Source organism: Diplotaxodon limnothrissa, linkage group LG16 (genome assembly GCF_057381915.1).
Source record: "Diplotaxodon limnothrissa isolate DT_005_m linkage group LG16, D_limnothrissa_male_GT1.1, whole genome shotgun sequence".
NCBI lineage: Eukaryota > Metazoa > Chordata > Actinopteri > Cichliformes > Cichlidae > Diplotaxodon > Diplotaxodon limnothrissa.
The window spans coordinates 7,111,305-7,127,350 of record NC_140611.1 but is presented as its reverse complement, the minus strand read 5'-3'; the positions used below and the strand labels follow the sequence as shown (position 1 = coordinate 7,127,350).

Here is a 16,046-nt window from a genome sequence, read left to right as displayed (position 1 = left end):
TCTTTCTTATTTTTCATATTTTTCTTGTTGAGGCGAAGGCAAAGAAAACAGTTCTTAAATCACTTATAAAGAAATCATAAAAAAGGATAAAAATGAATTTGAGAGGCCCTGCAGGGCTTGGTTTTTTGAGCTCTGCAAATTCCAGGCTGTCCTTCAAGGTTTATCTTTGCATTAAATTGGGAACGACTGTCATAATAAAAAATAAAAAAATCTCTGAATAAAAACTATTTATATCCACTAAAATCTGTTCATGCCTGTTCACCCACCTCCCCTCCTAGATTAAAGCAGGAGATAGATGTGTTGTATTTTTTAAGCTTAAGTGAGTGTTTGTTACAGCTGCTGCAAGAAAAACCCTGCTAAGCAGTATTGTTTTTTGCAGCACACGAGGCACGGTCTCATCCCCTTAGTAATGAAGTAATGAAGTTAGTAATGAAGTTCATCACGTTTCACCCCATGAGGACATCAGAGAATAACTACACTCATTGAAGAAAGAAATGTCAAGCGTGAAACAAGACTTTCTGTGGGTTACGATGTTTCACAGAACAACTTCAGCCATTCACAAGCCTTTTTCGTGGCTTTTATCTGAGTGTACGTGAGGCCAATCTCGCTGTCTCCCAGAGCTAAAGCCGAGCCTATTACTGCCTCTATCTGCCAGCCTGGCCTCTTTGTCCTTGTTTCTTTCAGTGGTTCAGCCTGGTGAGATCATCAGCCCCGCTGTTGTGCCAGTGTCAGTAGAGTAAATGCCTCAATCGCAGAAAGGCCTGTGCTGTATCATCTTACCTTGTTCCCAGCTAACTTTTCGCAAGCTCAGAGTTACTCCACATGTATTAGACACTCTCTCTCTCTCACAAACGCACATGCAAACACACACACTTTGCACAGACCTCGTTTAAACTCCAGATTAAAGCCATTGTATTACACATGACTGTGCAAAGCCCCCTCAGCCGCAGTCTCACACCTTTCATCTGCATCAGTGGCTCCAAGGTACATCTTGAAATCTCTCGTCTCCATCTCCATCAATTCATTTGAACGCTTTGTATTACTTTTCTTTGTGAATTCAGTAAAAACAACAGCTGTCGGCATTGGCACATATTTTGAATTGCATATAAGTAAACAGAGTGTAGTCTTACAGAGCTTTATTAGTAGCCACATCATCTGTGTAGTTTGAAAACTTGTTGTGAAATGACTTTATCGTCTAACTTATCCAATCATAAACTGATATATAGAACCTTTTGTCTCAATGACAGCTCAGTTGCTGTCCACCAACTATTTATAACACATAAAAGACTCATGCTGTTGAACTAGAGTCACACTGAAACACAGACAGAAGCTCTTACCCAAGCTGCGAAACTGCTTTCCGTCTGTCATCAACACTTGCTTATCCTCTTCAGCGCCACAGCTGACAATTTGTCTAGAGGTGTGGTATACGCTGAACACGGCTGACGCCAGTGGTCACGCTCACGCTCCTGTGGGCATTTTAGTGTCACACTCATTGAACTGTGGATGGAACATGTGGGCTCAGAAGGCTTGAAGTCATGCTGGCCCGAGCTGCTAGAAATCAAACATGGAGTTGTTTTTAGGATAATCTATTCCCACAGTGCTGATTGCACTGTGGGAATAGATTATTCCCACAATCCCAAATCAGTTTGGGATTTGTCCTGAATAATGCTGACCTTGCCACCGGTGGCACAGAGATTTGATTCCCGGTAGTCCTCTGACTTGTTCAAACAATAAGAGCTTATTTAGATCACACGTGGAGCAGCAGCAAAGCGACAGTGTCGTAGCTACAATGGCAGCCTCGAGGAGGGTGCAGTAGAGCTAAAATTATGCTTTCCAAATGCTACGTGAACAAGCGTACTCCTGTCGCTCCTGCTTTTGTATTTCATTCCTGTTTCCAGCCTACATCCTGACAGCTGAATTGAGCATACTTTCATAGTCTCATCAACATGTTTGACGTACACATAGTTGATATTTGTTTCAGTCACCCTGCAAGTCTTTACAAGCCATTAGTGGTTTGCAAAAACATTTCCACATATCTCCAGAGAAGAATTATTTTAGCTTTCACTGGATTTCCGTGGATTTATACTTTGTAGTGAAGTTCATCACAGGGATGTGAAAAGTAGTACTCAAAGATACCCTTTGCTCATTTTTGTTAGCATGCAGTATCTTGTTTTTCTGCCTCTTCAGGTAAAAGTGTGGTCAGCAGGGAAATCACTTCAGTATAGAGAATTCAGGGAATGAGAAAAAGGCTTTTCTGAATGAATTCTGTCTCTTTTGTCTTTGTGTTTCTTTCTGCAGCATCTTATTTGCGGACATTGAGGGTTTCACCAGTCTGGCATCGCAGTGCACAGCACAGGAGCTGGTGATGACTCTCAATGAACTGTTCGCCCGCTTTGACAAGTTGGCAGCGGTAAGGATGTAATCGCTTGCATGTATATGTAAAGAGCTGTGCAAAAGTCTTTTGATAGGAAAATGAGAAATAGCTGCAGTGATTCATTGGAAACGTGTGCAAGCATACATGGAAGTATAATATATATATAATATGTAAGGTCCTACAAAGCTGAACCCACAGTGGGGCTCATTGCCTGATTGTTGGTGAATGCAGCCAAAGTGCTTCGTCTCATCTGATGTCTCTTCGTCTGTTTGTGTGTGTTTAGCTCACCCTCACCTCTGACTAAACAGACACTGACCTGCAGGTTTTTATGTGTAAACAACACAGAGAGGAAAGATAGCCGTGTAATCTGGGTGATAGCCTTAAACAGCTCCTGCCTGTGTTGTTGCAAAATATGAAGAATAAAAATGTAAAATATAGCAGGACAGATAAATGCATCAATGCACACTTCCTATAGGTATGATAAAAGAAAAAAGTTTCTTTCATTTTGAGGACAGTTTAAATGTATCCAAATTACAAATCTGAAAACAGTAAAGAACTTAGAAAAGCACTGATATTAATTAACGGCTAATTCATTTCTTCTCGGCAATCAGACAGGACCTTCTATTCATTTCGCTTTAAGGAGACAAGAAGCGATGAGAGGATATGTAGTTTTCATCTAAGGATGTCTCATACAAATGCTACACTTGGACATAAAAATAACTGAGGCCCCTGAAGCTGCCGTTGGAGCTGGGGCTTTTTCATTGTTTGATTCCTCTGTGCACTTCTTGCTCGCATTCTCTGTAAGAAAGAGGAGCTAAGGTATGAAAAAGAGATGCATGTGAGGTCAGGGGAAAAATGTCTGTGTAACGAAAGGCCCAGTGGGTGTTAATTCTGAAAATATTTGCCCTTATTCTTTTATCTGATATTTGTTAGTGGTCAGACAAACCTGACTCCAATTTCATTATCCTGAAGTACAAAACTACATTTGTGAAAGTGGATCATTTCAGTAATGCAGTAAAAGAATGATATACAAAGAGGAGGAAATCATTTTTGGGATAAGTTTGGTCACTGACAAAGAAAGGAACAGCCCATTATATTTGAGTAGACACAATATCAACCAGAAAATCCCTCAGTCTCAACAAAAGGTGAAAGTGCTGCTGTCAGATTAAATCAAAATCGAGCTCTTCAGCATCAACCTGACCCACTGTGTTTGCAGCAAGAGAAATGCTGAATATGACCCACAGAACACTATCCCCACAGTCAAGCACAGAGGTGGAAACATTATGCTTTGTACTGTTTTTCCTGCTAAGAATACAGGACGACGTCATCGCACGGAGGGCCCAGCGGACAGGGCCATGTACTGTAAAATCTTGGATGAGAACACTGAAGATGGGTCGTGGATGAGTCTTCCAGCATGACCCAAAGTGACTCAAAGCGTACCATGGCAACAGTGGAGTGGCTAAAGATGGTCATAGGGTGGCCGAGCGAGTCTTCAGACCTCAGTACTAAAGTAAATTGTGGAGCTAAAGCTTCCAGTTGCCAAGCAGCAACCAAGAAATTTAAAGGATTTAGAATATTTCTGTAAAAAGGAGTCAGCCAAAAACCGTCCTCTGTGCAAACTTGGCGACCAACTACAAGAAATGTCTGACTGCTGTGCTTGTCAACAAGGATTTCTCCACCAAGTTTTGCTTGGGGATCAAATACTTATTTTATATAATGTACTTTTTTTCTGGATTTTTGGTTGATATTCTGTCACTCTCTATGAAAATGAAACTACAACAAAAATTAGAGACTGTTTATTTATTTGTAAGCAAGCAAACTTCAGCGGGGGATCAAATTATTATTTCCTCCACTGTTTAAATACTGTGAAAGCAAAAGTTTCAAAATTTCCCAGCTTCCCCAAAGTGTCCCCAACAATGCAGTAGGACACTCATACATTCTCTGGTTAATGTATTACTAAAATATTGGTGGTATAGCGCTTAACAGCATAGTTCTTATTTTCCAGGTCTGCATTCACCACAATATTTCTAAGCGCGTGGAGACAAAGGAGGTCCTGATACAGAAAACTCAGAACAAATCAAATGCAACTGCAGCCCTCGTGCTCAGTGATCACAGTGTTCCATTAAAAATGAATGAAGCTTTCAGAGAAAAGCATCATCTTTGATGCTGCCGGTGCGGGCAAGTTCTAACAAAGACTGAATACTCATACTTTTCTGCAGCTGGCCTGAAAATCATTATCGATTTGGTCAGTTTGGTTACAGGTGCAAGACTGCATGTATGTGTAGTCCACAGTATTTAGACACCAGGAATTAGTAAAGTAACCTTAGAGGCAGCTGGAAAAGGTCATTAAATACATAGTGAATGCTGCTGTGAACACAGACGTGAGCGCAGAGTTCCAGTGTTTAGAAAGCACACCATAACATCTGTTTTATGTCTGAACCGCAGTTTCATAGATGCACATTCAGGAACATTGATTTTTCTTTTTTCTTAGACAAAAACATCTTTGTTTTTTCAGCTAAACCTCAATATATACCATTTGTTTCTAAAAGGTGAAAAGCTAATTAATATTTCATAGTGAAACGCCAATAACGGCATTATATACCAGACAGGTTGCAACTGACACTTTTAGGTCCATGCCAGAGGTACCTTGTGTCTCTGCAAACACACAAAGACACACACAGCCGCACGTATTCTCTTTCTGTGCTTCTTACACAGTGGAGCTCATTGTAGTTTCTCAGTCCCATGTGCTAGAGCGATACTCAGGTGGCCATCACGAGACACTATATTCTCCTATGCCTTTAGGATCAACAGACAAACACATGCGCACACAGAAACAAACACACACACTGTTAAATGATTCTAAAAGTTAAAAGTTTTAAGGCAAATGTGAGGCATCTATACTTGGTTATTGTGGAAATCCTAGTTTCTGAACTCTGTGGAATACCAGGATTTCTGCATTCATTTAATAAAAGAGAATTTAGGAAAATTGACATAAGTGTTGGAATGACAAATAGATAATTTTTTGAAAGCAACTGACTCCTAGTCTCAGTAATGGTCTCAATAAACATGTGGATCAAAAACTTGTCAGGCAAGTTGTTACAATAAGTTTTGCCAAAAGAAAAAAATTCTCAATCTCAGGCTATTTCTTCTTTCATCTAGTTTCATTGTTTTGTTTAGTTTTAGCTCTAAAAATCTTGGCGTGAACTTTACATAGCATTGTAGGGGAAGCAGGGGAGAAAAACAGAAACAAGGACTAAAAGCCAAACACCATCAGAAATGTGTACTAAAACATTTTGGTATCATCACATCACAAATGTATAAAAGATAGTTGGGCAGATTTACAAACTACAAACAAAATCTTCGAAAGTGTAAAGCATAGAGGAAGGGTCATCATGGTTTGAGGCTAATTTCTTTCCTCGGGGAGTTCCAATCACATGAAAGCAAACTGATATTAAGATTTTTATTTTTATTTATTTATTTATTTATTCTGTCAGGGCAGCAGGCCATCACCCAAAGCTTAACAAATCAAGAGAAAGAAAAGGATAATTTGTGGAAAATCTGATCTTGATCTAAATCCAGTGGAATGATTTAAAGATGACTGTTGAATGTCAAAAGAAACAAACAAAATCATCACTGTGCAGTTAGCGGTCACAGGAAACAGCTGGTGGACTTTTTTTTAGCCGTGCTGTCCAAATTCTAAAGATGTCTAAAAGATGAACTTTTGGGATTTTATTAGTTTGATCACATTGATTTTGTCAGTTTTTGTTTCACTAATGAAAAATAGATCACATTTATAATAATGCACAAGTCCCAGTAAGGGGATGAAGAAATTGAGTACCAGGTTTTCATAGCTTCTAATAAGTTCATGAATATACAAACAAAACATTGAGCTGAACTCTGGTAAAAAGTTTTATATTTAGGATTAGGTAGGAAATTATTCTATCAGTGCAACAATAACTTTAAAAATCATTAGTTTATTCAACAGCAGGAAAGGAAGTCTTTTGTTATTTGTTATAATTTATCAGTCATATGATTTGGCCTGTCTTACCTCAGTTCTGTCTACTTGATTTAGTTGGAAACTACTGAGGTATTTTGTCCACTGAATTGCAAGATACTATAGTAAGGTGAAAGATGAAGAGAGGATATCATAAGGTGGATCCAGTTATAGCTGTGTGTCTTTGTTTCACTGGCTCCCAAAGGTCTCCCACCATCGGTGAATTGCATAAAAGTGAAGTAACTCTAAAACCCATTGCAATAACATCTTTATTTTCTAGGATACCTCTCCAGTAAGTTGCTCTTTCTTGTGCTCATGCTTCCCGTGACAGGAGAACCACTGTCTGCGGATCAAGATTTTGGGAGACTGCTACTACTGCGTGTCTGGTCTGCCGGAGGCGAGGGCCGACCACGCCCACTGCTGTGTGGAGATGGGGCTGGACATGATAGAGGCTATCTCGTAAGTTGCCCCCTGACTGTAACAAGGCATCTGTGGCTGTAATTAAAATGCTTAAATATGTGCACATAGCAGACAGAGGTGGGGCAAATGAATAAATGGATGATTTCCAGATGCAGTTTTAGTTATATTTGATGTTCCATATACAGGGTGGGCCACTTATATGGATACACCGTAATAACATGGGAATGGTTGCTGATATTTAAGTCCTGTCTGTGGCACATTAGTATATGTGAGGGGGCAAACTCCTCAAGATGGGTGGTGACCATGGTGGCCATTTAGAAGTCGGCCATCTTGGATACAACTTTTGTTTTTTCAATAGGAAGAGGGCCATGTGACACATCAAACTTATTGGTAATGTCACAAGAAGAGTTATTTACAAGTTTCTGACCACTTATAAAATGTGTTCAATGTGCTGCCCATTGTGTTGGATTGTCAATGCAACCCTCTTCTCCCACTCTTCACACACTGATAGCAACACCACAGGAGAAATGCCAGCACAGCCATCCAGTATCCGTAGTTTCAGGTGCTGCACATCTCGTATCTTCACACCATAGACAATTGCCTTCAGATGACCCCAAAGATAAAAGTCTAAGGGGGTCAGATTAGGAGACCTTGGGGGCCATTCAACTGGCCCACGACGACCAATCCACTTTCCAGGAAACTGTTCATCTCGGAATGCTCGGACCTGGCACCCATAATGTGGTGGTGCACCATCTTGCTGGAAGAACTCAGGGAACGTGCCAGCTTCAGTGCATAAAGAGGGAAACACATCATCATGTAGCAATTTCAAATATCCAGTGGCCTTGAGGTTTCCATTGATGAAGAATGGACCCACTATCATTGTACCCCATATACCACACCAAACCATCTCTTTTGTTGTTCCAGCAGTCTTGGAGGGATCCATCCAATGTGGGTTAGTGTCAGACCAATAGCGGTGGTTTTGTTTGTTAACTTCACCATTCACATAAAAGTTTGTCTCATCACTGAACAAAATCTTCTGCGTGAACTGAGGGTCCTGTTCCAATTTTTGTTTTGCCCATTCTGCAAATTCTGTGGCCGATCTGGGTCATCCTCGTTGAGATGCTGCAGTAGCTGGAGTTTGTAAGGGAGCCATTTGTGAGTAGCTAATATCCGCCGAAGGGATGTTCGACTAATGCCACTCTCCAGTGACATGCGGCGAGTGCTACGCTGTGGGCTCTTGCTGAATGAAGCTAGGACAGCCACTGATGTTTCTTCATTAGTGAGTTTTCTTGCGTCCACATTTTGGCAAATCCAACACTGAACCAGTTTAACAAAACTTAGCAAGCAGTTTGCTAACTGTAGCATGGGAGATGGGTGGTCTCGTAGGGTGTCTTGCATTGAAATCTGCTGCAATGACCCGGTTACTGCGTTCACCAGATATCAACACAGTTTAGATCCGCTCCTCACGTGTTAACCTCTTCGACATGTCAATGGCTGTGAACAAAGAGAAACTTTTAAATAACTCATGACAGAATAAAGTTACATTGAAACCAAGCACACCATTGTTTTTCTTGTGACATTACCAATAAGTTTGATGTGTCACATGGCCCTCTTCCTATTGAAAAAAACAAAAGTTGTATCCAAGATGGCCGACTTCTAAATGGCCACCATGGTCACCACCCATCTTGAGGAGTTTGCCCCCTCACATATACTAATGTGCCACAAACAGAACTTTAACATCACCAACCATTCCCATGTTATTACGGTGTATCCATATAAATGGCCCACCCTGTACTTTGCCACATATGAAAGTAGTAATGAATAACATCACTTTATTTCCAGAAACCATTAAAAACAGTTTGTGACCATGTTGTCAGCTGTTGTCAGTGCCTCTTTGCAACTTCACAGTCAGAAATATTCTCTGTCAGTTTTTAAGATGATTATTGTTGAGTCAGATTAATAATCCTCAGATTAGGCTAAATGTCTGTGGTTGTCCTTCTTGTTGCAGAAAAATGAAATACATTTGCTGTTAAAGAGCAATTTCACCCAAATCACATAATTTCCATTTTCTTCGTAGCATGTAACCTGGATTTCAGTTTTATGCAGGCATTCGTTTATGAAAGTTATGATTCCCAAAGTGTTGGATGACATATATGGACATTTATGAGTTTACGGACAACTCTGTCAAAACGATCCGGTATGCATGTAGGGATTAAAATGATGAAACAGGAAGTTGCTTGCAAGCAAAAGCAGAGATATAAGATGCACTGGAAAAAAAGGTGATCCCTGGGATACCCTAACATCAACACACTGGTGACGAAAAAGCTTAACTTGTAAATTATCTCTTAAAAATGCTATCTGTTTTTATTTGCAGGCTGGTACGGGAGGTGACTGGGGTAAACGTCAACATGCGAGTGGGCATCCACAGTGGCAGAGTGCACTGTGGGGTGCTGGGGCTCAGGAAGTGGCAGTTTGATGTCTGGTCCAACGATGTCACGCTAGCAAATCAGATGGAAGCTGGGGGCAAAGCAGGGTATGTCTCTCCAATGATATTCAAGTTCAGACTGCCCTACTCTAAAAAAAGTTGGGATGTTGTGTAAAACTTAAAGAAGAAAAATAATTGAATCATCTGCAAATGTGATAAACCTGTTTATGTTGAGAAAATGTGGCATGTGCCAAAGTATTAGTTCATTTAACATTTGTTAGGAGCAAAACGTCTAAAAACATTTACCACTGTGTAGCATCCCCTCTTCTTTTAACAACCGTCTGGGAACTGAGGAGGACCAGCTGGAGTTTTACCGGCAGAGATTAAGTATTTGGAACTGAGTGCTGATAACAAGGTGGAGGGTTCCTCTCCTCTTTAGCCGAGAGGATGTGGTGTCACTGTTTTCCTAAGAGAATTTCAAATTTTGATTCACCCAACCACAGAACAGTTTTCCATTTCGTCTCAGTACATTTTTAAGAGAAGACAGCAGTGTTTCTGGATGATCATATGTGGCTTCTTCTTTGCGTAAAAACACTTTAGCAAGCATGTATCAATGGGACGAGTAACAATACCTCCTAAGCCCATGCAGTGATTTCATGGTTACAACTTATTGCACATCGCTGAAGCTTTGCTCATCCTCACTTCTGAGAAACTCTGAAGATGTTCTTTGATAACCAGCTGTTGCTTTTTAGTAACACTTACATTTTCAGCGTTTTTGTTTCCCCCGCTCCAACTTATTTTGAGATGTTTAATGAAAAATGTGCTAATATTTTTCACGTTTAAAATATCTCAATTTAAACATTTAATGTTTTATATTTTCCACTATCAACAAAAGCTGGGTTTGCCAAATAGAGTTGTAACCAATTTTGCTAAAACTGTTATATTTAACAGCCCACAGAGTTGTAGATATGAATATACAGTGTCTGAATAATCAATGTGTGTGTGTGTGTGTGTGTGTGTGTGTGTGTGTGTGGTTCTCATTTTAGGCGCATCCATATAACTAAAGCCACTCTGAATTACCTGAATGGGGACTATGATGTGGAACCGGGAACAGGAGGAGAAAGAAATGCCTACCTGAAGAAGCACAACATAGAAACCTACCTCATTGTGGGCTGCAGTCAGAAAAGGGTATTTCACTTATTACTGTTTATAGTACAACTATATACATCAAAAATACATTAAAGTGATTTAAAGTGGCATTAACTGATTATTAAACACGAGGGGGCAGAAAAGAAACTCTGTGAGCTGTAATTTATGGCTTATAGTGGGACACATTATTGTTTATTCTTATGGCTCTTATGTCTTTTTACTCCTGTTTGACATTTAGTAGCTGCAGAATTTTTCAATAATAATTTTAAATTTCAAGGAAACCCATTGTTGACCTATATAATATAATAAATTAGCCTGACACGATTTAAAGATGAGGTCAAGGGTCAACAGCACACGTCTGTCAAGGTTGAAAAAGTATAATGTAACATCCCAGAATTCCACTGAATCACCGTATGTGACATTTCTCTAGATCACAGAATCTGAAAAACTGATCGTTTTATCGTCTGTGTTATAAACCGGGAATCTGTTTCATCCAAGAGTGAGTTCGTCTCTGCTTCGCTGCGTGAGCTCAAGTTTGTTTATGACCAGACTTTTATCAGCTGTCTGTCCTCCAGCATCATCACAAGCTGCGACTATAGATAGCATATCATGTGAAGTGATATTGTCTTCTTATTTTGCTGCTCATTGCTGGGAGACAGAAGGAAGATTGTGCAGTCTAATTATTTTGGTTACTTTTATCTTTTCTTTCTTTTTTTTTGTGAATACATCCTAAAGCCAGGATGCAGATCTAGAAATAAAAGTAAAAAGAAATAAAATGACTAGAGATTACCATCTCAGGAAACCAGCTTTTAACACAACACCAGAAGGAGAAAAGGAATATTTTTCATCAGTGTAACAGTTTTACACTTGGTGGATGTTTTTACTTCTTCTGCATTTAGGAGAAGATTACCCTCTGATATTTTTCTGATATATATTTGACCTGGGCCACTTCCATGTGTGCAAAAATATAATATGGTTTTGTCTCCTGTGTGATGTCAGTCCAGGTCATGTAACTGTTACATCAGCCGCCTCATCTGAATGTCTTGCCACGAGAGTCTCGTTGAAATTGGCTGTCGGACGTAGTTAAAAGTGGCCCTCGACATTTGAAATATTTGGATGAAATCTTTGTCGGTGAAGCCATTCACATCATGATCCCACCACTCCTGGCTCGAACTCCAGCATCCACACACACACACACACCTCTTTGTACCAAAGTAGCGGCTGTTATGCTACAAAGAGGCATAATGAAAAATGAGGCTCTCTTTTCCTCCCCTGCCCTTCATCCTTATCATCATCTGCTTACAAATTTGCTGACTTCCCCTGTTCATTTCTTTTATTTTTTCTTATTTTACTTGTTTATTATTAACAAGGATGATGTGCATTGTTATAAATGTATCAGAGTTAGCAAGGGCTAATCTAAAACATTTCCAATAATCAACTGTGACCAAACACAGAGAAAGTCATGTGACATTCAACGTTGCTATAAGGATTTGCTCATCTGCCTTCATATTTTCCTTTCTTAATCCATAGGGTTTAAATATGATGTGGACCAACCGTTGCAGCTGTAACAGGAAGGCTTTCCACAAGGAGTGTGCTTATTTTTGCATTTAAATACTCTGGGAATACCGTAAAAAGAGGGTTTATTTTATGTTCCCCCATCCTCAGATAGTGTCAGACAAACAAACCTACATCAACCAAATAAAATCATTCAGCACTGGACACGCTTAGCTTGACACAGCTACTTCCTAATTCAGGAGCAAGGCTCGATTTTTGATGATTTGTCCCAATTAATTGCTTTTTTTTAGAAACCGATTACATGGAATTCCCAGATTCACCACTTTCATTCACAAACTGGTAGCAGATGACTCCGTCTTAAGGCAACATTCATGGCAGGTTTTGGTGACAGTGTTGGCACAACTGATAATCATGCCAGCACTGTGAGATAACGTTATCTTATTGGATAGAAGAGATATTCACAAGTATATAATTTGCAGTTGATAAAAGGTGATGAATCCTAAAATATGTTATTATAACTCTCGCAAAATGTGTGAACTTGTATGTGTAAATTTTATTTCTAAAACCTGTCTTTGCTTTTTCTGTCTTACAGAAAGAGGAAAAGGCCATGATTGCCAAAATGAACCGGCAGAGGACCAACTCTGTCACCCACAACAGTGGACACTGGACCGACCGTCCCTTTTACAACCATTTAGGTGGAAATCAGATCTCCAAAGATCTGAAGAGGATGGTAAGACAAGATTTTTTTAAACAAATGTTTATCGATAGATTAAAAGCATTCTAATGGTCTGCTTTGTAGTGCTGCTGTTTTTGGTGTTGTTGGAGTGCTAAAGCCAGGTGACTCTCCTGCCAATATCACATCTTGGCTCTCATTTGGTGATGAAGCCAACCTGTTGTTAATACAATAATCCTGAGATCTGCAGTCCTGGTAAGCAGCAGCTCACTTCGCCTCTCACACCTTACCCCTGGATCCAAGAGGCTCTCAGGAGCACTCGTGCAAGGGGGACAACAGCAACATGTAGGCGGCCGCAGTTAAGCGGGAAATGTAGCAACGGCAGAGAGATGGAACCTCACCGAGACTGATTGTTATTTACGTACCGTAGCACTTCCTGCTGAGCCGAGCCTGCATGTAGTGACTCACTTGGCGAATGGATGCACCTATGCCTGTTTTTCTTATATCCCCAATCCACTCACCTCTCACTGTATCTATGGCAGGAAAGAGGACGATGAAGTCCAGGCAACATGTGCGCTGTTATATATTGGGGAAATGGATTCTGTTCTACACGCTTTATTTTAAAATTGGTAATATTCACAAAAAGTATCTATTAAAAGGTGAATCCCATCATTTTTTTCACATCAAGAGCAGTTTTCTCTCAGATCAGATCAGAACAGCTTGTAATTATGTTATCATGTGAAAAGCGGTTAAATATCTTGTAAAGCAAATCTGGTTTTCCCGCAATAACAAGTTAATGATTTCATTGACATGAGGAATGAAAAGGGTTTTTTCTTCCCTGTGCTGTTGTCCTCATGGGTCATGCATATAATTAGCCTATTATTGACGTGCATCAGGCTGATTAATCTCTACTCCACTTAAAAGTAGCAGCGTGTGTTTTATTCTTGCTGAGCCTTCTCACCTTTGTAATACAGAAAATTCAGTGTTGATCTAATCTATCAATTGTAGCGCCCCGGAGAACAAACCCGTACTTAGTCCCTGAATCAAACAGCCAGGTCGTCTTCACGGCTACCAAGCTGTCCGCACGCATCTCGTGATCACAAGAAGCAAAACGGGTTTATTTTTTTCTTGTAATATCTTGCTATGCTTGGGAACATCTCAGAGAGAGAACGAGATCTGCCTTTTCTTTTAGTTCCACATAACAAGATGAATCAATCTGATAACCACAACAGAAAAGCACAGCTTTTTTTTCTGCTTCTGTAGTTTTCTCATCCTATTAAGTCCTGCTCAGCTTGTGGCATCATCAATGAACTGCACTTTTGTAATGGAAAGGCTGCTTTACAGTTGTAGTTTGCCGTTTGTTGCAAATCTTTTAGCTTTCAGTGGGATATTTTTATTCACTTCCAATGCGGGAAAATCAAAATCTGGACATAAGGAAGTACTGAACTCAGTGTTATAGAGATGCACGACTAAAAAAAACAAGAATACCACTTTAATGGTTGATGTCAGACATATAGAATGAGAACAGATACAAATATTTTATAATAATATTTAGGTCATGTTTATAGGTAGGTTGAGCACATTTTATAAAAGTTATTTTGGATCGATCTGTCTACTAAATGAGTGTAATGTCAGGTTGTGAGCACAGCCAGACAGAACAATAAGCTTACCTCTCTCGTGAATATACAAACACCCTTTTCTACATCTTAGTTCTTTGTAACAATCCCACTCTGACCAAAGCATTGGAAACAACTTGGGGTACAGCATCTGGACCGAGGCAATGCACAGGAGAGTTCGCCAGGTACAGAGAGAACATGCAAACTCCCCATTGACCGTATTAACCAGTGTGCTTTTATTTTGAAAGAAACATCAGTTCTGCTTTAAAACGATTACTTTTCATTAAAATAAACTGTCTGCACAGTTAAGTATTACTTTCTGTATTTTTATGTGACCCACAGGGGGCTCTGTAGCTGACTTGGAGCTCTGTGTAGCATAAATGCTACAACAAGTGTGCACATAAAAAAAGAAACAACATCAAATTAATGCTGCATTGATTTACATTGGATCCTTCTGGCACTTAGAGCTAAGGCTGCTCAGCACAAAAATCATCTTATCTCTCATCGTCCTGGATGACTACGTTCAATTACTCGTCCTGACATCACATCAGCAGCTGCGTTGTTTTTCTTTCCTAATATCAGATGAGTGTGTCACCAAAGTCCTATAAAAGTTTGCAGAAACACGAACGCTTTGACATCAACTTTATTTGCTGCAGCTCTGCCTTCCTTCATTGTCAGCCTCAGTTTTCTTTCTGCCTATTACTCTCTCACCCCATATCTTCATATCTCCATAGTCTTCATTAATCACAGCAAGCTCTGGAGCGAGCTTTGAAACAGAGCTGTAAAGAATAAGGAATCAAATATGCACAGAGAGCATGAGGGAGGGTTTTTATATGACCGGGAGGAAACCTGGTTATGTCTGTCAGACACAGAATGGACTTTGGAGGTATTCAGGATTTTACACATGTACTTCTACTCCTGCTGCCCATTCAGCCTCTTGCTTTTGCAAACAGGAAGCAGTGGAGCAGGCAGGAATGCAAATAATTTCGTTTTTACCTTTCACTTTTTCCTATTTGATTTTTTTCCCCCTTACTTTCATGCAGGGGTTAGCTGTGCTGAATATTTCTTCAGCATAGTCATTTGTGTGTTTCGCCACAAGAGGGAGGTAGAGCAATTTGAATATCTACAAGCTGGTATTCTGTAATGCTGTAATATGGCCAAATAGTTTAATGACAGTGACAATCTGAACATAGTATAAACTGAGTAACAAAATATGATTAATGTGACTTCATAATGAAAAACAGGTTAAAAAATATATTACATTTTTTTCCATGACACAGCACACTGTATCGTTTTGCAGGACAGTTCACCCAAAGTGTTAAAGTTGTGTGCTTTGCATCTGTTTGTTTATAGACATATTCTATCTTTGCATTTCAAACGGGTGAAAATAACATTTGAAACTTGTCTTGTTTACCTCTGCTCGACAACAAAGCCTCCACTTCTTACATCTTTCTTATTTTGCTCATTCTGTCGGTTTATCTCTGCTGAAAAACTCAAAACCTACCAAAAATGTTTAATTTCACGTCAATCATAGCCGTCATTTCTCGCCGAATAGAGCTGACAGTGGGTGAACGGTCCAAATCTTGAGCTGAGTTAGATGCAAATGTCTTTTATTCGGTTCATACCTGAAGTGATCTGGGTGATTTTTTTTCCCCCCGTGTCTGCTGGTTTCCAGCCACAGCGAACCTTTCCCTGTAAGCGTATTTTTCATTTGGCTCAGGGTAATTATTATGTCATCAGGCCCCCAATAGCTGTCTAATGGCAGCGTTGTGGTTGCTCATTATTTGTGAAGTTAAATTGAACAAGCTTCAATCAGAGGAATGATGATAGGCTGAGGCTCCTTAATGTAGTTTGAAAAGGAAAATTAGAAAATTAAAATA

General features: G+C 39.8%; 1 protein-coding gene across 1 annotated transcript in view; it reads left to right on the top strand.

Moving 5' to 3' along the window:
• adcy5 (adenylate cyclase 5) overlaps positions 1–16,046 on the top strand; it is a 94,116-nt gene that overhangs the window by 57,119 nt on the left and 20,951 nt on the right. Inside the window, exons 4-8 of the mRNA XM_085375020.1 lie at positions 2,299–2,410; positions 6,700–6,827; positions 9,163–9,321; positions 10,260–10,401; positions 12,470–12,607. Coding sequence (XP_085231146.1) covers positions 2,299–2,410; positions 6,700–6,827; positions 9,163–9,321; positions 10,260–10,401; positions 12,470–12,607 — 679 coding nt within the window. The remainder of the gene's footprint in view (positions 1–2,298; positions 2,411–6,699; positions 6,828–9,162; positions 9,322–10,259; positions 10,402–12,469; positions 12,608–16,046) is intronic.